At 36.8% G+C, this 22,980-nt stretch overlaps 1 protein-coding gene across 3 annotated transcripts in view; it reads right to left on the minus strand.

Moving 5' to 3' along the window:
* Window positions 1-488: 488 nt before the first annotated feature.
* Window positions 489-22,980, minus strand: part of MIS18BP1 (MIS18 binding protein 1) — a 61,425-nt gene continuing 38,933 nt past the window's right edge. For all 3 annotated transcript variants that reach the window (XM_028851531.2, XM_077940954.1, XM_077940955.1), the window contains 7 exons: window positions 22,028-22,856; window positions 13,846-14,018; window positions 12,719-12,879; window positions 7,322-7,470; window positions 2,709-2,796; window positions 1,041-1,095; window positions 489-853 (listed from right to left, as the gene is read on the minus strand). In XM_028851531.2, coding sequence (XP_028707364.2) covers window positions 750-853; window positions 1,041-1,095; window positions 2,709-2,796; window positions 7,322-7,470; window positions 12,719-12,879; window positions 13,846-14,018; window positions 22,028-22,856 — 1,559 coding nt within the window. In that variant the 3' untranslated portion in view covers window positions 489-749. The remainder of the gene's footprint in view (window positions 854-1,040; window positions 1,096-2,708; window positions 2,797-7,321; window positions 7,471-12,718; window positions 12,880-13,845; window positions 14,019-22,027; window positions 22,857-22,980) is intronic.

A 22,980-nucleotide genomic window follows, 5' to 3' on the forward strand; every position in this document is an offset into this window, starting at 1 on the left:
ACTGTCTAATCTAGTCAAAATATTTAAGCTGTATCTGCATATGTAAATAACACTTAAAAATTAGAGAACAAAATAGTAAATAATTATTTAGTAAAATAATTATTTAGTAAAATAAAATAAATATCTAGTAAAATAATGGCAAAGCAATAAACTAAATATACATAGGTTTCATAGATATGCCAATCACATAAAATAAAAACAATCAGGAGAGGAGCATGTCAACAATGTGTAATTTAATTCCAACAATGTGTAATTTAAACATTAGGCTTGGATAACAACTGGTAACAAATCCTACTCTGGCTTGGATAATAACTGGTAACAAATGCTAACTTAAAAGTTTTCATGAATTCAATAGCTACCAGTACAACCTCTGTCATCCTTCTCACCCTCCCTTACTTACTTAAATGGTAGCAAAATTTTCTTGAAATTAAAAGAAAAAAATCTGTTTGGGAAATGTTTTTCTTAAAGTAAAAAGACTTGGATGCATATTTAAAAAGTATCTATATATTTTAATATGCAAAAACAAATATACAGATGTCTACACAAGCAAAAACAATTTTCTTTACATTTTTAGTAAGCTGCAGCAATAAGGATATTTTAGTTTGAACACAAACACATAAAACCTTCAAAGAAGTCCACATTTTCATAGGAAGCTACTTTACAAAGAAAATACATGTACTCCAGTTGAAAATACAAACACACTGTCTGCTTTATGGTAAACATCCCAGGAATCATATTTTCTCATTTTACTATGCAGAATCAGAGTTTGAAAAATAATAATCTTTCTCTTCTTCATCTAAAGATTCCACAACATTAGTGAAAAGTTTTCCAATACCAGAGTTTTCTCCTAAATCTGTGAAGAGAAGTTTAATAAAAAGATTAATAAATTTCTAAAAGTACTTTCAATAAAACTGAAAACAACTATAAGGAATAAAATGCTAAGTCTGTCCACTTGAGAGCAATTAATTTTAATACCATTTAAATAAAGAATCTACCTTATAATAGAACTGAGCCACAAAAGAAAGCTGTAAGTATATTACCTGTGTTAAGTGGGGTTCTCCTCCTTGGTGTTGGAGTTGAGAAATCAGTTTCAACCTATAAAAGAGTTACTATTAATAGCTAAATGGTACCTCCTGGTGAAATCTACCTCAAATCTAGACAAAATTAAGCATGCTTATCCCCAGGTTACTTTGAACTATAGGTTACTATGCCTATAACAACATTTAATCACATTATAATTATCTGTGAAATGCCTAATTCTCTTTTGGGTTTATTCAGGGCAAGAACCATGACTTACTCAATGTTGTTTTCCACTGCTGGCAAACACTACTCATAACTATAAACTAATGCTATAGCAGTTAAAGGATAGTCTATGGGCCTCCAAAAGTTGCCAAAATGTACTAAGTAATTAGGTAATGAATATACTGGTTTAGTAAACGTAAAATATAAACAAAATTTATCATGATTATATATAGTAATTATAATTACAATACTATACTATTACAGTATAGTAATTACTATACAGAATAGTAATTACTGTATTTTACCTACAGTCTGTTAATTTAACAGTACAATGTTTTGTACTAGCAGAATTTTAATTCTCTGTACTTGAAATTCTTGGCTAAAATGGTAATGTAAATGGCAAGTTTGAAGTACATGCTCACACACATTACAATGCTTATCAAACTATTGACCATGGCTGGCAATCATTAAATCTTTTAAAAATAAAAAGTAACAGAATAAAAAATATAATAGCCCCTATACTAAGAGTAAGTACTGTTTGAAGAAATTTTTGAGATACAAATTCATGCGCACAGACTGTGATATAAATGTATTTTTTTCTGACATGAGGTAAAACACTATATCATTTAGCCCTCAAAATCATTTGGTAACATAAATCAATATAATCATGATCCCCATTATCATACCACACATGAATAAAATGATATTAGAAAGCTTAAGTAACTTGCTCAGTGTCATAAAGCAAGGGACTCAAGGGGGTTCCCATAAGTTACCATTCTCTGAGATTAGCTACTTACTTTGACGAAATTTGAGATGAAATACTTTTTTCAGAATCCTAGTACTTATATCTGATTGATAATCAGTTATTGCAATTAAAATCAGAAAATTAAAAATTTAAAAAGTAATTCAAGGGGATAAAGGATTGTCCTAATCTTTTCTCTGAGGGATACAGATAATTCTATTAAGGCATCTTTTAGTTAAAAATTTTTCTGTAGTTGGATTTTAAATGTTAGAATGTACAAAAATAAAAAATAAAAAAATAAAATTAAGTAGCTACATCTGAAAAACACTTGAAACCATTTTAAAGCTACATAGGATTTGATGAAATGTCTTATTTTATGAGAATCATGACTCAGTCTGAATTATTCTTTAATCCTTGAACAGATAAGCTTTTGTGTTTTGCCTGAAATATCCTTCCCAGACCTGTGTATATTTTTACCACCCTTCATTTCCCAAAAATCAAAGTTTTTACCCATTTTCTCCTTGCTCCAATGTTTCAGTCTATGTAATGCCATCTGTAATCCTACAGTACTTATGTACTTACCTCATTCATGGCTTCATTATTGTAACTTATTACATTATAATCACTTTAGGGACAGGGACTGTGACATCACTTATAACTACCACAGTTTATCATATATTAAAGTTGTTTCATAGATATGTGTTGGATAAAGAAAAATACTTACTAATTTTTTCTTGATGTTGCCCCAGACAATACCACCATTACTTTTATGATATTTTTGCATACGAAAAACATATTTATCACAATCATTCCTGTTTGAATACAAAATAAAGTCAACAATATTTTTAAGTCAACTTAATAATTTTCAGTTAACTGTCATACTTTTAACCACAGGTTGAACAACAATTGCCTAAATTAATTTCAAATGTATTTCTTGTTTTGAAACAGGGTCTCACTCTGTCGCCCAGGCTGGAGTGCAGTAACATGATAATGGCTCACTGTAGCCTCAGCCTCCTGGGCTCACGTGATCCTCCCAACTCAGCCTCCCACGTAGCTTGGACTACAGGCACGTGCCATCACGCCTGGCTAATCTTTGTATTTTTCTTAAGAGACAGGGTTTCGCCACATTGCCCAGGCTGCTCTTGAACTCCTGAGCTCATCAAGCAATCTGCCCTCCTGGGCCTCCCAAAGTGTTGGGATAACAGGCGTGAGCCACCATGCCTGACCTCAAATGTATTTCCATCTTTAAAAAGTACATTCTGTATTTTAAAGAGGACAATACAATGTGCCTATGGAGATGGGCAAAACGCTCAAACATTTTAAAGGAAATAATGAATAAGACTATTTTGGGAAATTATGCTTTGCTTACTGCTCATTGTACTGTCTACGCTCTTTCCAGTATCTTGCTGCCTCTCTTCATTTTCCAAAACTCCCACTGAGACCTCTGGTCCTTGGACTCCCTTTTGCTGTACCATTGTTCACTTCCTTCCCTATACTAATTGAATCTCAGTTTATTCACTTTAAAGATATGCCTGGTGATTGAAAACCCTCAATTTTTCCAACTGTGCTGGGTTTCCAATCCAGCTCATCAAGCCTTTTATTTCTACAAAACTTTATCTTTCTTGAATTCCCCATACCAACCACCAAATTTTTTTTTTTTGTTTTTTTCATTTCCTTTACCTTATCTCTTCCCTTACAAGTAAATAGGCTTGACTCATAACTGATGAGATTAAAAGCCAAGTAGAATGATTGGTTATTTTTAATTCCTTAAACCCACAATTCCTAATCCCACTTATGACAGTTAATACCAGCTGAACACCCATTTCCATACTCTCCCTTGGCTCTAAGATCTTACATACCTGAGTATCCTGTTCTTTATGACTATTTGGGAACAACCTTAAAGTTGACATGTAGAAATGTGACTGTATTAAGATACTTATCTGAATCAAACACTGCTGTATAGCAATGAATAGACCTCATCAGGTATTAGCAAACTGCTTAACAAATGAACAGGTGCAATCCCAGCACTTTGGGAGGCTGAGGCTGGTGGATTACCTGAGGTCAGGAGTTCAAGACCAGCCTGGGCAACATGGTGAAACCCCATCTCTACTAAAAATACAAAAATTAGCCGGGCACGGTGGCATGTGCCTGTAATCCCAGCTACTTGGAAGGCTGAGGCATGAGAATTGCTTGAACCTGGTAGATGGAGGTGGTAGTGAGCTGAGATCGTGCCACTGCTCTCCAACGTGACTAACTCCATCTCAAAAACAAAAAACAAATGAACAGGCCTAGCCACTTGTTCAGGATCAGCAACTGGTAAGTCTATTGTCAAAGAGATGTCTCTGAAGACAAAGAGTTTTTCACTTCTGAAGTGATACAACTGTTTGATTACTTAAAACTGTTATGAAAAGTTCATCAATTACTAGAGATAGTAAAGTCAAAGATAGTGAAGAAGCCTAAGAAAATCCTTTTTTTTTTTGGCCGGGCGCGGTGGCTCAAGCCTGTATTCCCAGCACTTTGGGAGGCTGAGACGGGCGGATCACGAGGTCAGAAGATTGAGACCATCCTGGCTAACACGGTGAAACCCCGTCTCTACTAAAAAATACAAAAAACTAGCCGGGCGAGGTGGCGGGCGCCCGTAGTCCCAGCTACTCGGGAGGCTGAGGCAGGAGAATGGTGTAAACCCGGGAGGCGGAGCTTGCGGTGAGCTGAGATCCGGCCACTGCACTCCAGCCTGGGCAACAAAGCGAGACTCCGTCTCAAAAAAAAAAAAAAAAAAAAAAAATCTTTTTTTTAAGAAAAAGTTTTAGACAGTATAGATACATGACATAAGTGAGTCTATCGGATTTCCTTAATTGTAAAAGTGATGTAAATGGACAGAAAATATCCCCCAAAACAAAAAACAAAAACTCACAACCCACACTGGTGTCATTCTATAACCTAGAAATAATGGCTGGTGATGTGTAAGTTAAGAAATTTCCTTCCTTATGAATTTGTTACATAAAATTGGGATCATACTGAATGTAGTTTTCCTAGCTTTAAAAAACTACTATCCACTGGATATTTTTCTGTCATTAAACATTCTTGAAGACATGATTTGTTTCATATTCCATTATATGGATAAATCTTAATTTATAACTTTCCTTATTTTTGGATGTTTTGGTCATTCTCAAACTTTCAGTATTATGTTTTATGGTGAACATCTTTGTTCATATAAATACATGCCTGTCCAAATCTCATATTTCCTTAAAGTGTCTAATAAAATTCAATGGCCAAAAGGATGAATTTTTTTTTTTTTTTTGAGACGGAGTCTCGCACTGTCACCCAGGCTGGAGTGCAATGGCGTGATCTTGGCTCACTGCAACCTCCACCTCCTGGGTTCACACGATTCTCCTGCCTCAGCCTCCTTGGTAGGTAGGATTACAGGTGCACACCACCACACCTGGCTAATTTTTTGTATTTTTAGTAGAGACAGGGTTTCACTGTGTTGGCCAGACTGGTCTCAAACTTCTGACCTCGTGATCCATTGGCCTCAGCCCCCCAAAGTGTTGGGATTATAGGTGTGAGCTACCGTGCCGGCCAAGGATGAATATTTTAAGGCTTTTGATGATTTGGTCAAAGTGCTTATCAAAAAGTTTGTCCAAAATTGTATTCTCAATATGCTTTCACCTGCACTAAATACTAAAATAAAAAATAACTTTTAGATGCCTAGGAAAATTATATTTTTATCCAATAAGTGCAAATTACAATTTTAGCAGGCTTCCTGAGAGTACTGAATAGTTTTTTTCTCAGTCATTATTATCTTGCTTCTGCCTCTCATTCTGTGGAAATTGCTCTAAGATCAGCAATAGCCTCTTACTCTCCAAATGGAATAGCCTATTTTCAGGCCTCATTCTTACTACTTTCTATCTTTTTTTGGTGAAATTTTATTGTTAGTCACCCCTACTTTTTTCTTAATTTTATTTATGTATATGTTTCAAATTGTTCCTGTATTCACATGGTTCAAAATTCAAAAGCCCCCCTCTCCTTCCTCTAGCTACCTTAGTTCTCCCTAAAGATCACCAATGTTTTGGTTTCTTATGCATCCTTTTAGAAATACTTAATCTAATAAAAGCAATTATATACACACACACAAGTATATACATATATGCATACACACATATAGGTTCTATTTACACAAACAGTATATTATTCACTACATCTACCTTTTTCTCATTTAATGTATCTTAGGCATTTTATCATGACAGCCATAAAAAATACCTTCATTAATTCCTTTTTTTTTTTTTTGAGACAGGATCCCACTCTGTTGTCCAGGCTAGAGTGCAACTGTTGCAATCACAGCTCACTGCAGCCTAGACCTCTGGGACTCAAGCAATCCTTCTACATCAGCCTCCCTAGTAGCTGGGACCACAGGCTTTCCTCACTGCATCCTGCTAACTTTTTTTTTTTTCTTTTGGTAGAAATGGGGTCTTCCTATGTTGCCCATGCTGGTCTTAAACTCCTGGGCTCAAGTGATCCTCCCACCTCAGCCTCCCAAAGTGTTGGGATTACAGGCTTCAGCCACTGTGCCTGGCTCTTCATTAATTTCTATGACTACATAATGGACGAGGATTCATTTAATTAGTCCCTACTGATAGATTTTTGAGGTACTGCAATTTAAACAATGCTACCATGAATAAGCTGTACATTCACAATTCTGTAAGTAAACTTCCTAAGTCAAAGGGTATGTGCATTTATAATTTTGATACTTACAAATTGTTGCTGCAAAGATCGCACTAATTTACCTTCTCACTAGCAATGCATGAAAATTAACAATGCATTCCTTGTTAATTTGTAGGAATGCTGTATATATTACAGAAATTAGCCTTTTGCCTGTGACAAGCTGCATATATTCTTTTCTCAGGTTGTCTTTTGTTTGTAGTGGTTGGTACCAGGTAAAATTTGTTAAACATTTTTATACAGTTGACTTTATTCATCTTTTCATTAATGGCTTGTAGGTTTTATATTATAGTTAGAAAGACCATCACTAATCTGGTATTATAAAATCATTCTCCAAGGTTTCTTTAGTTTTTTTTTTTTTTTAATTTTTTACAAGTAAAACCTTGATCCATTTTGAATTGATCCAGAAGTAAATGTGGATTATATCACAGTGCTATTTATTGAATAGAACCCTGACTTGATGAAATTGTCCATCCTTAACTTCTAGAAACTATACATTCTTGATTTGTTAAATAATGACTCTTCCCATTACTGGCATCTATGGTCCTCATGAAATGTTTAAATGTTCCTCACTACTCTGATGCAGAGAATTAAAATATCATATGCATGAATATTTACCTATTTATAGAAGCTAGCATGCCAGGACTGACATGCTGACATTGAGGAGTTTTTACCAATGGAAAGATAACTGATGATGGAGTTGTTGGATTTTTGTCCATATTTGGCAGAATATCATCATCATCTTCACTGTCCTGGAAACTTGGCAACTAGAAAACAAGTATTTATTATCAGCAGACACCCCATAAAATGTATTTTCTCTATCACAAAATAGTTTTTGGAGGACTGATAGGTTGGTTCTCCTTCTTATAACTTTTCAAGTTAGATAATTAAAAACAATAGTAGGTAGAGGAGTAGAGGCTAGAGGAACTCCATTTTAGATGCTAATTCACCATGCCGACTTCTGATTAAACCCAGTTCTGGAAATGCCTCTAAGATTTCTACTTCCATGTACTTACCAGAAATTTTGTCCTTAGGTCAAAACAACCTTGGTGTTACTGTAAACACATACTTACCATAAATCCGTCCCTTAGGCAAATTCCCTATGGTATATAAACCCTGGGTCTGGGGTGATAACAGTGCATAAATCCACCATCTTGTGGCCACCCAAGAGATGGCTTCTGCTCAAAAGTCTCTATTAAATGTTTCTGAGAAACTGTATTTGTCACCCTCTTTATTCAGCCTGTAACCGAGTAGTGTGGCTTCAAACCAGGTTTTAAAACTTTTTTATTCCTTTCTCCCCAATTTTAAGATACAACTTTGAGATAAACTGCATATGTGTTTCCATTCATCTTGAAATACAGCCTCAAAATGTGAACCTCCATTCCCTTTCTTTACCCATTCTGTGCTCCCATGCCTTATGCACATGTATTTACCTAGACACTTTTTAAGTGCACACCATGCTCGTTTATCTGGTCATATATTTCCTTAGAAGCTTCAGGGGCTGGATCCTGGCACAAACTGGATACTTTAATAATTCTCTCCCCAGTCAAGGCCAAAACTCACTCCCATCTAGAAATTTACTGCAAGATTTACTACAATTAATTTGTAACCTGGTTGGGCCCAGGATGGTGCTGGCCCCTTCACCAAATGGAATAATATTTCAAGATAAGCTGTTGAAGCACACTGAGCCACCTGACACCTCCTAACCCCTCCTCTCCTGCATTCCAAACCATTCTCTCTTTAAAAACTCCTATGTTCTCTCCACAAATTGAAGACTGGAATTTTTGGAATTTCACCCACACTTCCCTTTGCTGGCACAGATAATAAAACTCTGTCACACCTTGCTCTTGTTATATTGTCTTCTTTTCACAAGCGGCGAGTAGTTGGACTCCTATGCTTGTTACAATTTTTGGTGGCCCATACAGGGAGCCCTGTGTATTCACAGGAGGCTCCAGACCCACCTATCTGATCTTCTGTTAGATGGGGCCATGGAGCCACCTGTGAATGCCAGCTGCTCGTGGCTAGCTGACCCCGTAGAAAGAACATTAGGGGAGCTTCCAGCAGCTGCCAATGTGCCTTTGTCTTGCGGAACCTCCTTTTCTCTTTGTCACAGCATCTGCTGCTTCCAAAGCTTCACTGATATGTCACAATGTGTGACATTTTGAAGAAGTCGACAAACGTTGGAACCGGGTGAGCTGCTGATGTGCACCTAGCCTCCCTCTGACTCTTTTCAGGGTGTTGCTGGGTCTCTGCTCTGTTTAGACTTAGCTGTTGGTGTCACCATTTGGCCATTTTTACGCATTTGTATTTGTGGCACCCTCAGGGCTTTGTTCACATTGGACTCAGTCCCCTGGTGGGGGCTGTTTGAAACTGAGGCAAGGAGTTTGGAACTCTACCCAGTCCTCTTAACTGGGGATTTGTTTGGAGGCAGTGCACCATTTGTTTGCACATGTAGGTGTATAATTTTAATGTGTGTATGGGCCCTAATCTCTCTCTCTTCCTCCATCTTTTCTATTCCTCCCAGCTCCATCCCACTGACTACGTTGGAAACAAGCCATCAAGCCTAACCTCCCCTGGGCTTGAAACAGCTCTGGGTTGGAAACAAGCCTAACCTCCCCTGGGCCATAAACACCATTAGCTTCCTCCAGCTGGAAACAGCTAACCTTGACTGGTGACTTGTGGAAGTGGGAATGTTACAGCAGGTAGCTAGTCAGGGATAAGCAGGGAATGAGCAGGCCTCCCCATCCCCTACCAGGAATGTTGTTAGGCAACCATCCTATGATGGTCAGGTGGTTGTTAACTGTGTCTCTAAAATAATAATTAATCGCAGCCAGCACCAGGGAAAGGCAATCTCTCAATAAACAGAAACACCTAAAATTGGTGATGAGCAGCTTCCTGATAAGATCTCAGAAGCTGGGCGAGTGGGCTCAAGCATGTGCATTAAGAGGCAAAATGGAGGAGTTTAACTGGTATATGACCTCCTATGGACATTCGACTGGTAAGGGAAGAAAGCCTCAAGTGAGCCTGTGTGCAAATCCAGTAAACACACTGTAACTTGCTCCCCTCCCAAGTGCTAGCACACCACTGGGCATGCAGACAGCCCACCTCAAAGTCAGAATCAGGAGAGAAGGAACACAAGACCCCCAGAAGCATGCCAACATATAAAACCCCAAGTCACAAAGTTAAACCATCCTTCAAGTCACCTGCTTGGCCCTCTTTTGAGAGTACTTTCCTTCCTTTGGTTCCTGCTTTAAAGTTTTTTAATAAACTTTCATTCCTGCACTAAAACTTGCCTTGGTTTCTCCTTCTGCCTTATGTTTCCTTGGTCAAATTCTGTTTAAAAAAATTTTATAATTATTAAAAAAAAAATGGAGACGGAGTCTCCCTATATTGCCCAGGCTGGTCTTAAGCTCTTGGGCTCAAGGGATCCTCCTACCTTGGCCTCCCAAAGTGCTGGGACTACAGGCATAAGCCACCACACCTGGCCAGAATTCTTTCTTCTGAGGAGGTAAGAATTGTGGTTTCTGCAGACCCGTATGGATTCGCTACCAGTAACAGAAGGGATTCATCCTACACTATATAGGTCTAGGGTGCTGAGGCTCTCCCTGACAGAAGATAAACAAGAATGATGGGGGTCTGCTGGTTGCACAGGTTTAGGCTGTGTCTGCTAGAAATTTTAAGGTCAAGGAACAAGGACAAGGACGAGCCTTAGCCTTTAAAAGACTTAATTTCTCTTGTGTAAAACAGAGATAATAACACCTATTTCTAAAGGTTATGTAGACCAGAGGTCAGCAAATGTTTTCCGTAAAGAATCAGATAGTGAATATTTTAGGTTTTGTGGTCCAGTCTCTGTTCTCACTACTCAACTCTGCACTGTAGCATGAAAGCAGGCATAGACAATATGCAAACAAATCTGACCTTTCGTATCAACAGAACAAAACAAAACTCTAATTCACTTACTATTATGCTTAGCCCTCAGTAGGAACTCAAGCAATGTTAACTATGTCACAGAAAATGAGATAATTTGTTGCTGTCTATTTCTACTTTAGTTCTGTTCTTTACATTTCTATTTTTGTGAGACGGAGTTTCGTTCTTGTTGCCCAGGCTGGAGTAAAATGGTGCCATCTCGGCTAACTGCAACCTCCCACTCCTGGGTTCAAGTAGTTATCTCGCCTCACCATCCTGCGTAGCTGGGACTACAGATGCCCACCACCACACCAGCTAATTTTTGTATTTTTAGTAGAGATGGGGTTTCACCATGTTGGCCAGACTGGTCTTGAACTCCTGATCTCAGGTGATCTGCCCACCTTGGCCTCCCAAAGTGCTGGGATTACAGGCGTGAGCCACCATGCCCGGCAGTTCTGTTCTTTATGATGCTACTATTGCATTTAGGCTAAAATATACACATATAGAACCTGAAATGATGGTGGGATAACATAAAGGGTACAACCCCTAGTGGACCACAGTGTTTTGAAGAAAACATTGTCAGGGCCTCTGGTGGCTCTCTTAAGACTTCCCTTTATAACCAGTGTAAGCAAAAAGGGGGCCCAGCTAATGTTACTAAACTTTGTAAAGCGTTGTGTAGCCTTTTTAAATTGAAGATGATTTAATGACAAGAAATTGGTAGATGAAAAAATTACGCTTATGTCTAGCTCACTAACTGTTTGAATTCTTATACTCAATAGTCCAGTTGTCTGTTATCCACACATTTCTGCATTACTTTAATCTTAATAATCTTTGTTTTTTTTTCTTTTTTTGAGAAGGAGTCTTGCTCTGTCGCCAGGCTGGAGTGCAGTGGCTGCAATCTTTATCTAGGGGGTTCAAGCGATTCTCCTGCCTCAGCCTCCCAAGTAGCTGGGATTATAGGCATGCGCCACCACGCTCGTCTAATTTTTGTATTTTTAGTAGAGACAGGGTTTCACCATGTTGGCTAGAATGGTCTTGATCTCCTGACCTCATGATCCACTCGCCTCGGCCTCCCAAAGTGCTGGGATTACAGCATGAGCCACCACGCCCCGCTAATCTTAATATTCTTAACATTTATATTTAGATTCTAGAAAGTCTCAAATGTGCATTTAATATCTGTATTGTATTTCACTGTGTTTATGAAAAACATCTTTACTGGATATACAGATTGTTTCCAGTTTTTTGCTATAAAGATAAAACTGCAATAAATATCTTGCAAAGATTTGGGGCTTTTGGATTTCTTAGGATAAACTCTCAAGAATAGAATAAATCTTTATGGCTTTTATAATATATTGCCATAATGCTTTCTTACTAAAAGGTACGATTCAATTTGTATGCCCACTGATGTCTGACTGTATCAGTATCAGCACTGCTTCTGTTAGCAGTGGATATTTTAACTTACTTTTTTTTTTAAGATTCTGTAATTTAGAAAGTATACATATATAATTTACTTTACTTTCTTGAATTACTAACTAAAATGACTACTTCCCCAAGTGTTTATTAAGCCTTTTGAATTTCTTCTTTTTCACACTTTTCCTGTGATCTTGGTACTTTTTGTTATTCCAGTAACATTTGAATGACTTGTTCATATTACAGATACTAGCTTGGTTTTATTTGCTGTGAATTACTCCAGTCACTGAAATATTTACTTATTCTACTCTTCATATGACAAAAATTCTTTCATACATTCAAATCTTTTAATACTGTGCTACTATCATTTAATCCCTACTTTCAATTACTACACAGTATCTTTTATCACCTTTAAAAAAAAGTTTGCTTGGTAGTATATTAAACTTTATATATGTTTTGCCTAATTCTAGGTTTACTGTTTGGTTCTACAAACATTACCTTTGAACCGACTGAAGTGCAGACTCTAGAAACTAGTAAGAATGGCATATATCAGCACATTGTTTGCCATAAGACTATGATCACGTCTAGGGAGGCTACTGATCCTTCGCCTAAATATTAGTGATGAACACTACCATACATAAAAATGAAAGATATAAAAGTCAATACAGATAAGGAAAACAATGATTTTGTGCCTCTTACCAGTATTCTTTGATGCTGTAAAGGTGTTGTACTGAAAAAATCATCATGGTCATCTTTTGGCAACTGTTCCAGAAATTCCCTCATCTGTTGCTTCCTTTTAAGAGTTCCCACTTTGGCAGTTATCTTAATAGTTTGTTTCTGATCAGCATCACCTTGCTTGCCTGAAGAGTCAGCAAACCATTTTGATAAGGATTTGGTTATTTATAGTAACTGCTCTATAAAGTTAATAGCCTTTGCAAAATCTAAATTGTGCATTCATGTTAAAAAAAAAAAAACAAAAAAACTCAGCCTTGGCCAGGCTCAGTGGCTCATCCCTGTAACCCCAGCACTTTGGGAGGCCAAGGCAGGAGGAATGCTTGAGCCCAGGAGTTCAAGACCTGCCTGGGCAATACAGTGAGACCCCATCTCTCTAAAAAAATATAGATAAAGAAAGGAAAAAGAGAATGAAAACTTAGCTTTTTATTTTACAAGTCTCCTATAGAACAAATGATTATTTCTACACTGGGATCTGGGATTTGTGCAATATGATTAGCCCATAGGATACTCATGAAGAAGCTAAGATTAGGCAGAGCCACCACGCCTGGCCAAAAAGATCTTTACATTGCAAGAATGATTGCCTCTACACTGCCACTTGCTGAATGCCTAATTTATTGATTTTGCTAAAATATATAAACCTTATTGAATTATGATGGGGTACTGGGTTCTCACTAATGCTTATTATAGAAATTCTCTGGCATAATCAACCTTTTACTAGTACTCATGAACAGGAGTATGTAATCATGGGACTATGAAAACTGAGTATTTTCTGAGCTTTCTCATAAATTACTTGGGGATCTGACCCAAGTGCCTTTAATTAAACCCTCAGAACAATAATTCAGATACTGAAATCTCTGGATCTAACTGCAGAATTCCTAAAACTCAAAGCACAAGGCTACTAAACTACTATTGATGGAAGTAGAGACCTAGGTAAGACTTAAAAATTAAACATGATTTCTGAAATTCTTTCTAGCTTTAATATTTTAAGAAAATACCTATTAATATTCATGGATAAATATAAAACATCTGATTTCAGTGATCAGAAATCAACACTGAGTACTACGAAAAAAACTATTTACTACAAAGTTTACCATTTTGGCCTTTGGAATTGGCTGGCTTTTTCTTAGTGACATGTTTCTGGGATCCTTTTCCTCTGGGATTTTCCATATATTTCCTCTGGCATTCTTCAGCAGATCGAGAACCTACAGCCGCAGCTACATCTGACCAGAAACCAGGTTTGTGCTTTGGAAGAGATGCAAAAGCACTATGGAAGATCAAAACCAATTAAAGAATAAGAAATTCAAACCAATGACAATAACCTCTTAAAAGCATACCACTGAATTAATGAGATTTACTGAGATGAAGGAATTGGTTTTATCGAAATCATTCTGGATAACAATTAAGAAAGATATTATTCCCTCCCCTCAATAACTTACTCTAGTGCTTAAAATATGAAGATGTAATTTTACCTATCTAGTAGATGTCTTCTAACTATTTTGATGTGTTTTATTAAGCCTGAAAAATGACCCTCAGCCTTTCAACATTTTTTTTTTCTAAGTCCAACTAATCGATGATACGGTTTTTTAGGAGACTCTGGCATGACCAAATTTTCTACACTGTTACCTTAAATCTTACTGGTGCTAAGTATATTGGACAATAAGCTCTTAGTTCTCTTATACAGTCTAGGTTATAAGCTATTAAAAAGTGTTATGCTTGCTTTCATTCTACTATACTTTGTAGAACTCAGTATTTTAGATAAATGCTCTCTTAATTAAGGAAAATGAAAACTGAAATACAGAAAACTATAAGGAAGTCCCTAATTTAACATTTGAGTTACATTCTACAAGTTCCTTTGTAAATGATTTAGAACCTGGTATACAAGTTACCACCCCCACTCTCCCCATAAAGATTTTATGCATTGTGGTTAGATTGACAATTTAGTCAGAAAACATCTATGTAACTCATCAATTACCATAAAAGTGATATACAATGTTATTTCAACTATACCACGTCTTTATTTTTAATCTGTTTCTTTGGCAAAATATTTTTATTTCTACTTGGGAAAATTTTTAATCAGCTCTCTGGGGTTAAACAGCCCTGATTTATAAAGTCTGATGATTTTCAAAGGGTAAATACTCCCATTGGGGTTGATGTCAAGCTACCAACATGTCACTGAATGTGGAGTTGATAAAACACGTGTGATAGCACACAATTATATAGTATTTCCGCCATACAAGAGAACATATGTAATAAAATGTAAAATAATTAGGAAGTAATGAGTTTTGAGCATTATCTTTGTTTTAAATAATTATAAGTTTATATAATTTAATTTTTAATGACTTTAACACTCAATTTTTAAAATTCCCCAAAATTTAACAATCAGCTCTTGTAAACAGCTACCAGTTGACCACAGCATACTATTCCATGCAGAAAAGAATACTTATGAGCATTAAATACTTGTTAATGAATTATTTTACATAATTAATCATTCCACAGGTATTCTAAAGTGAAAAACTAGAAGGACTTGGGAACTCAAGCTTCTCTATTTGTGTGTGTGGCTAATTTCTAAATCTACGACTGTCTAAAAGAACTATTTTATATAACACAAATAATAATGTATTTAATAAGAAACTAGTACTTAATACATCTCCTCTAGATTATTCCAGATAATTTAAAAAGACACACTTAAACATATCACACCATGTTTAAAACTTGTTTCATTATTAGCATAAAACCCCAAATCCTTAGTGTAATGCTGTATTGTTCCTTGCCCAACTCTCTAGTCTCATCTTGTACTGCTCTTTGGTCAACTTTCAGTATTCCAGTCATTCTGGCCTTTTTTATTTTTCTTTTCTTTTCTTTTTTTTTTTTTTTAAAGAGACAGGGTCTCGATCTGTTGCCCACACAGGAATGCCAGGCATTATCATAGCTCAATGTGGCCTCCAACTTCTGGGCTCAGGCGATCCCCCTGACTCTGCCTCCTTAGTGGTTGGCACTATAGGCACAAACCCCACACCCATTCTTTCAGTATTTCTAAATGTGCCCTCTTTCTTTCTACTTTTGTGTATGCTATTCTAAGGTCCATTTGTCTTGAATCCTGGGTTTAAATAATTCTTATTTATTGATATAGTTTAAATATGTGCCCCTACCCAAGACTCATATTGAAATGTATCCCCAGTATTGGAAGTGGGGCCTAGGGGGAGGTGACTGGTTAATGGAGGTAGATTCCTCATGAATGATTTAGCACCATCCCTCTTGGTACCATTCTTCTGATAATGAGTTCTCGTGAAATCTGGTCATTTAAAAGTGTGTAGCACACTTTTCCAGAATGTCATATAAATAGAATCATATAGTATATAAGCCTTTGAGTTGGCTTCCTTCACTCAATATGCCTTTGAAATTCAACTAGGTTGTTGTATGTATCAATAGTTCTTCCTTTTTACTGCTTAGTAGTCCACTGAAAGAATGCACCATAATTTGTCTATGTATAAAGTACGACAGAAATCAGGGAGAGGGAGGAACTTGGTATAGCACCCTTTAAAGTTGTTTATGAACTCCTAGGCCCATCCTGCAAATTTTAATATATTTTCATTTTTGTTCAGTTAAGAATATCTGGCCGGGCTGGTGGCTCACACCTGTAATCCTAGCATTTTGGGAAGCCAAGGTGGGTGAATCACTTGAGGTCAAGTGTTCAGGACCAGCCTGGCCAACATTGTGAAACCTCACCTCCACTAAAAATACAAAAATTAGCTGGATATAGTGGCGCACACCTGTAATCCCAGCTACTTGGGAGGCTGAGGCAGGAGAATTGCTTAAACCCAGGAGGCGGAGGTTGCAATGAGCTGAGATCGCATCACTGCACTCCAGCCTGGGTGACAGAATGAGACTCCGTCTCCAAAAAGAAAAAAATAAAAAAAGAGAATGTTTTCTACTTTGAGGCTTCTTCTTTGACCCACAGATTATTTAAATGTAAGTTATTTAATTTTAAACCACTTGGAAATTTTCCTTTTATTGATTTGTAGTTTAATTCAATTATTAGCAGAGAACATGCTTTGTATAATTTCAGCGATTTTAAATCTGTTAAGATGTTTTATGATCTGGTATATGTTCTATCTTGATGAATGATCAACCTATCCTTGGAAATAACCTATTCTTTTTCTTATTATTGGGTGGAATGTTCTGTAAATGTGAATCAGATACAAATGACTGATGGTGTTATTCAGTTCTCTACACTTGCTAATTTTCTGTCAGTTATATCGAATACGAAGAGAAAAGCAGTGTGGTTTCCTATAATTGTGGATTTAATTATCCTTGCAGTTTAGTCTGCTGCTTTGTCAGTTTTTAATTCATGTATTTTGAGGTTTTATTGTCAGGTGCATACACGCTTAGGAATTTTATGCCTTCCTGGTGACTGACCCTTCTATCATTTGTAATGTCTTTCTTTATTCCTGGTTATTTTCTTCCTACTAAAGTCTATTTTGACAGATATTAATACAACCACTCAAGCTTTGATTTGTGTTTAGATAGTATTTTTCTATCCTTTAAACTACCTATATCATTATATCTAAAGTGAGTTTCCTGTATACAGCATATAGTTAGATCATGTTTTTAAATTCATTCTGACAATCTGTCTTTTAATTGGTATGTTTAGACCATTTAATTTAATTAGGTTGGATTTAGGTCAATTATTTTATTATTTGTTTTCTGCTTGTTCTATGTAAAAAAAAAAAAATCCGCCATTTCTCTTCTTCCTTGCCTTCTTTTGGGCTATCTGATTTTCTGGTATTTTAATTTATGTTTGAATTTATTTCTTTGTATAGTTTTTTTTTAGAAGTTGCTCTAGGGATGACATTAAATATACTTAACTTGAACAGTCTACTTAGAATCAATATTTTACTGCTTCAAGTGAAATGTTACTATTTCTATTTTAGCAGATCATCAACCTGGTTGTATTCCAAGCTATATGTTGAGTCTACTATCGTCGTTTCAACGTCAGTTTCCTTTTTCAAAGCTCTGCAGTGCTGCTAGGATCTATCCTAGTGTGTGGCACACTGAGTAGCTAGCCTAGAAACTGCGTGTGGTCTACTGCTTAGTTCAGTTCTCAGTCTTTTATATGCTCTTTAGGACCATGTCCACATATGTACAACTCCTGGGTGGCAGAGAAGTTCATAAACAACTTTATGGGGTTGCTTTTCCTAGTTCCTTTCTCTCCGTGATTTTCGGTACCCTGTTTTCCTTGTCAGTTCTCTGGCCAGAAAGCTTGGGCTTCATTACTCTGCTCTGCTGTATGCTTCACACAACTGAATTTTTGTCTAATACCAAGCAACAGACAGCAGAAAGAGAACAGAAGCAACAGGTACTTGCCCCACTATTTTGAGACAACCATTCCTAATTGTAGAGGAGGTTCTCATCTCTCAGTTTTAGATATATCTCAGCCCCAGCTGATGCTGTGATTGTAGCCCCTGCAGGATTGCATGGAATTAAGAGAATAAGTCAAACAAACAAACAAACAAAAAAAAAAAAACAAAAAAACTGGGGATTTCCTCCACTGTTTCTGAGTGTCAGAAGTCCCCCTTTCTGCTCCTCAACCCAGAACTGGAGAGCTCCTCTTTAAACCCTCCTTGTTACGCTTCAATGCCCACTTCTAGGTTTCTAGTATCCTCGAGTCTCACTTGTGGGGCATCAAACAAAATACTAGAAACTCACTGCTAATTTGGTGGTACTTAAAATTCCAATCTACAATCGACCTGCTATTATCTACTTTTCTAAGTCAACAAAAAGCTGCTCCATACATTCTGTCTAGGGTTTTTTTTTTTTTTTTTTGAGACGGAGTTTCACTCTTGTTGCCCAGGCTGGAGTGCAATGGCGCAATCTCGGCTCACTGCAACCTCTGCCTCCTGGGTTCAAGAGATTCTCCTGCCTCAGCCTCTGGAGTAGCTGGGATTACAGGCATGCACCCCATGCCCAGCTAATTTTTGTATTTTTAGTAGAGACAGGATTTCACCATGTGGGCCAGGCTGATCTTGAACTCCTGACCTCAGGTGATCCACCCATCTCAGCCTCCCAAAGTGCTGGGATTACAGGCGTGAGCTACCGCACCAGCCTCTGTCTAGGTTTTATAGCTGCAGAGAAGAAATAGAGGGGAGTGTACTTATTCCACCTTACTGGGAACTGGAATCTCTACGGTTCAGGCATTGTAAAATCTCCTGAGATGATCTGAATATACAGTAAAGGTTGAGAAGCTTTATTATAAGGAAATGATAAGGGATATAGCTGGAAAGGATAATCAAGCCTATAATACGGATTGCTCTCAATGAAAGGCAGAAGAATCTTTACACAATGTGAAGATTAGGAAGAATGCAATGCAAGTTTTTGATCAGAACCACAACAATGTATAAAGAATAACCTGGAGATGTATAAAAAAGGTTACAGAGGCAAAAAGAAGAAACTACAAATAAGACTACTTCCATAGTTCAGGCAAAAGGCGTCAAAGACCTAAAAGGGTAGCGTCAAGAAAAGAAGGTGCAGATAGAATGACTCTGTGGAATAGCTTTTTGGCAACTAATTGAATTTTTTAAAAAATCAATAATGACAAAGAGTTTAAATATAGTTGATGGAAAGAATTACATTTCCAGAAAAAGAAATGTTAGCAAAGTAGGCAAGCAGGGGAAAATAAGTTTGCTTTTGACATATTACGTCAGACCCATAGGTGAGGTTTATATAGTAATAATGCCCAGCAGACAAAGGGAAATACAAATCTAAATATAAGAATTCAGGGCCAGAGATACAGACTGGGGACTCATTGTACAAAAAAGAAAGAGTTTTGTGAGGACAAAAGATCACTGAGGGGGATACTATAGCAAGAAAGCAAACAAGAAAAATAATTTTGGGGAATAAGAAGGAAGATTGCCTTTTCTGCCTGAAATTAAGACAGAGAAGGAATATTTAGAAAATTTAAAAAGGAATAGTAGAGTTTCACAGAGATGCCCTAGGAAGAATGTTTCTAAAGGCAGATATGAAATGAATTATAATTGTTCTAAGTCTGGGGAGTACACAAGGCAGTAGAACACTAGATGTGGTCTAGTTCTGTGTTCTTCTTGCCTTTATCAATCACATCTTCCTTTCTTTTCGCTAGATCACTTCCATCATCATACCATCATACTCTGGCAACAGCCATCTTACAAACAAATAAGCAAGTAAGCAACCAAACATCTTCCTTTATCTTCACATTCTCTTCTATTATCTCTGTGGTTCTCATTTCCCATCATTGCCAAATTTCTTGTGTTGTCTACACCTAGGCTGTCTCTTTACCCTTCTATTCACTTTTAACCACTCAACTGTGATTTGGTTTCCAATACTACTAGACCACTGAAACTTAAATCTATGTAGCCATATCCAATTCTTAACATACCTGATTTATCAGCAGCAATAGGCACAACAAATCACTCCCACACTTTTGAAAGACTCTCACTATTGGTCTCTGCAATATGACTTAGTCCTGGGTTCTTCCCCCTTACTGGCCTACTCCTCTCCCTCCTTTAAATACTTTTCTCAGAGCTCAGGACTATGCCCTTCTTCTCTTCACACCATCTCCTTATGTTTTCTCATCAGTTCAATCTACTGGATTCAAATACCATCTTTATGCTTACCAAAGTTATATTGTAGCCTAGATCTCACTGAAACCTGCCTCTTAAAAGACAATCCACATAGAACTGTCTAAAAAGAAACTCAATTGCCAATCTCAACTTATTCTTTCCTCAAATATTTGCCACACCACCATCTACCAAGTTATTTAGGTCAGGTGCCACATAATTGATAGGATTTGTATTTGATATTGTACAAATATTGCTAGATTTAATCCAATTTTCTCCATTTTTTCAGTTCCCATATCAGTGCAGACAACAATGGACTACTCCAACAACCCCACAATTAATGCCTTGTCTACTTCCCCAAAGGCATCTTCTCAAACTATATGCCATGCTTAAATGTCTTTTTATTACACCTAAAAACAAAACTCCTAATCATGACCCAGAAGGTTATGCCCAATATAGTCACAGCCTCTCTGCTCACACCTCAAGCCATTCCCCTACAACTCATTATGCTCTAATAACAGTAGTCTTATTTTAGTTCCTCCCATATCAACATATTCCTAGCATTTGGACCTGTGTTTAGGTTGTCTCTGTTCCTGGAATGCTGTTTCTCTAGTTCTTTATATGGTTGACATCATTTCATCCTTTGATCTCCATTTAAGTGGCATCAACCAAAAGAGAGCTTTCCTGATCAATTTCGTTTGTTTCTTTCACAGAATGTATCACAATTAATTTTTTTTTATTTACTGGCTTACTTTTGTATTATCTGTCTTTCCTACTAAATTGCTCCTTGAGGAAAATAACCTTGTCTATTTTATTTCTGTATCTCCAAACATTCCAAACTACGTAGCATATAGGAGGCACCCAAATAAGTAAATGTTTAATGAAGGAATGAAAGAGCAGGTTCTTAACTGAGCTTTTCTTGAATTTCTGTTCTAAATATAAAACCTTGGAAAAAAATCATCAATTTGAAACTCTATTTTATTCCCTATAAAGGCAAAAGACATCAAGTAACCTACAAATTTGAATTCAGCTTTAAGGTTTTATAACAGTAAAGTTAATTACAAAACATTTGTTAGGCCGGGTCCGGTGGCTTATGCCTATAATCCCAGCACTTTGGGAAGCCAAGGTGGATGGATCATTAAGTCAGGAGTTCAAGACCAGCCTGACCAACATGGTGAAACCTTGTCTCTACTAAAAATGTAAAAATTAGCCAGGCATGGCAGCGTGTGCCTGTAGTCCCAGCTACTCAGAAGGCTGAGGCAGGAGAATCGCTTGAACCCGGGAGGAAGAGGTTGCAGTAACCGAGATTGCGCCACTGCACTCCAGACTGGGCGACAGAGCAAGACTCAAAACAAAACAAAATAAAACAACAAATTTCTTAAAACATGAAGTTACGTGAGAGAGTACCATTTGGCTATCTTGAAATATTATATGGGAATGAAAGAAGGTCACTTTTACTTTCCTCATACTTAGGCTTTCCTCATAATTTCCTCATACTAGAGATGACCACAAAATACCACTAGAAGTTATCTGTATTCTATCTCCATTCCCTGTACAAATTGTAATTTCTCCCAATTCTTTTGATGACATCTTCCATGTTAACCCCTTATTGCTGTTTTTATGTCTTTAACTGTCTTGTGGCTGCTCTGTAGATATTTCAGAATGAAATCTAACTACTTACCAATGAAGTTTCTGTAACTCCTTCTCATTCCATTCCTTATCCTGAATTAAACCAGGTAAACATTCTAAGGAATGCCTATTTGTCTTATCAGATCCTACTGCCTCAGTAATTGGAAACTCTTTCCTAACACCAGACTTCTGAAGAGTTTCTTTGACGGAAGGTCTAGCTTTCTTTTGTTTGATATAAAATTCATATTCACTTTCTTCAGTTTCAGGTTCCAAAATCACTGGAATATTACTTGTGTTTCTTGTGCTCTTTCTCAGGTGAACCACTGCTTCTTTGGTGTTTCCTGCTTTGGTTTTTTTAACTTCAGCTTTCCTTTTAATGGCCTTTTCTGTTTCACTTTCTTCACTTGACAAATCTGTTGAGGACTGATGCTTATAAAATGACATAGCTACCTGATTTTCTATTTTCTTCAATTTTGGTAATAGTCTGGTATTTTTCTTAATGTCAGAGGTGAGCATTTGTTCCTTTTCAAGGTTACATATTTTTATTTTCTGGTTGACAGTAAGTAAGTCACGTTCATTGCAATCTTCCTTGTTTTCACTTTTATGACCTTCAAATGTATTTTCTAAAGTCTCCGTGGACTTGCTGATGGGACTTTCTTTTTGACACTCTGGTATTACAAAATCTGTTACTGCTTTAATGGTGCCAGAGGACAGATTATACCTCATGCATCTTTGCTCTATCACTTTTCTAGATTTAAGTGGCGTTACTAAAATATAAGCTTTCTTCTGATTGATGGCCATGTATTTTCTTTCTTCATCTGAGAAAAATTGTTCCCTTGAGGTTAGAATATCAATGGATACATCCAATTCTTCAGTTGTCTCTTTAATTTCATAAGACAAAACCAAAGACCAAAATCTCAAATTAGTTATAAACAAATATAAGCACAGAAAATATATTTTCACAGAGAAAAGACACTATTTTTATACACAAGCTACACTGTATAA

The sequence above is a fragment of the Macaca mulatta genome, chromosome 7 (assembly GCF_049350105.2).
Source record: "Macaca mulatta isolate MMU2019108-1 chromosome 7, T2T-MMU8v2.0, whole genome shotgun sequence".
Taxonomy (NCBI): Eukaryota; Metazoa; Chordata; class Mammalia; order Primates; family Cercopithecidae; genus Macaca; species Macaca mulatta.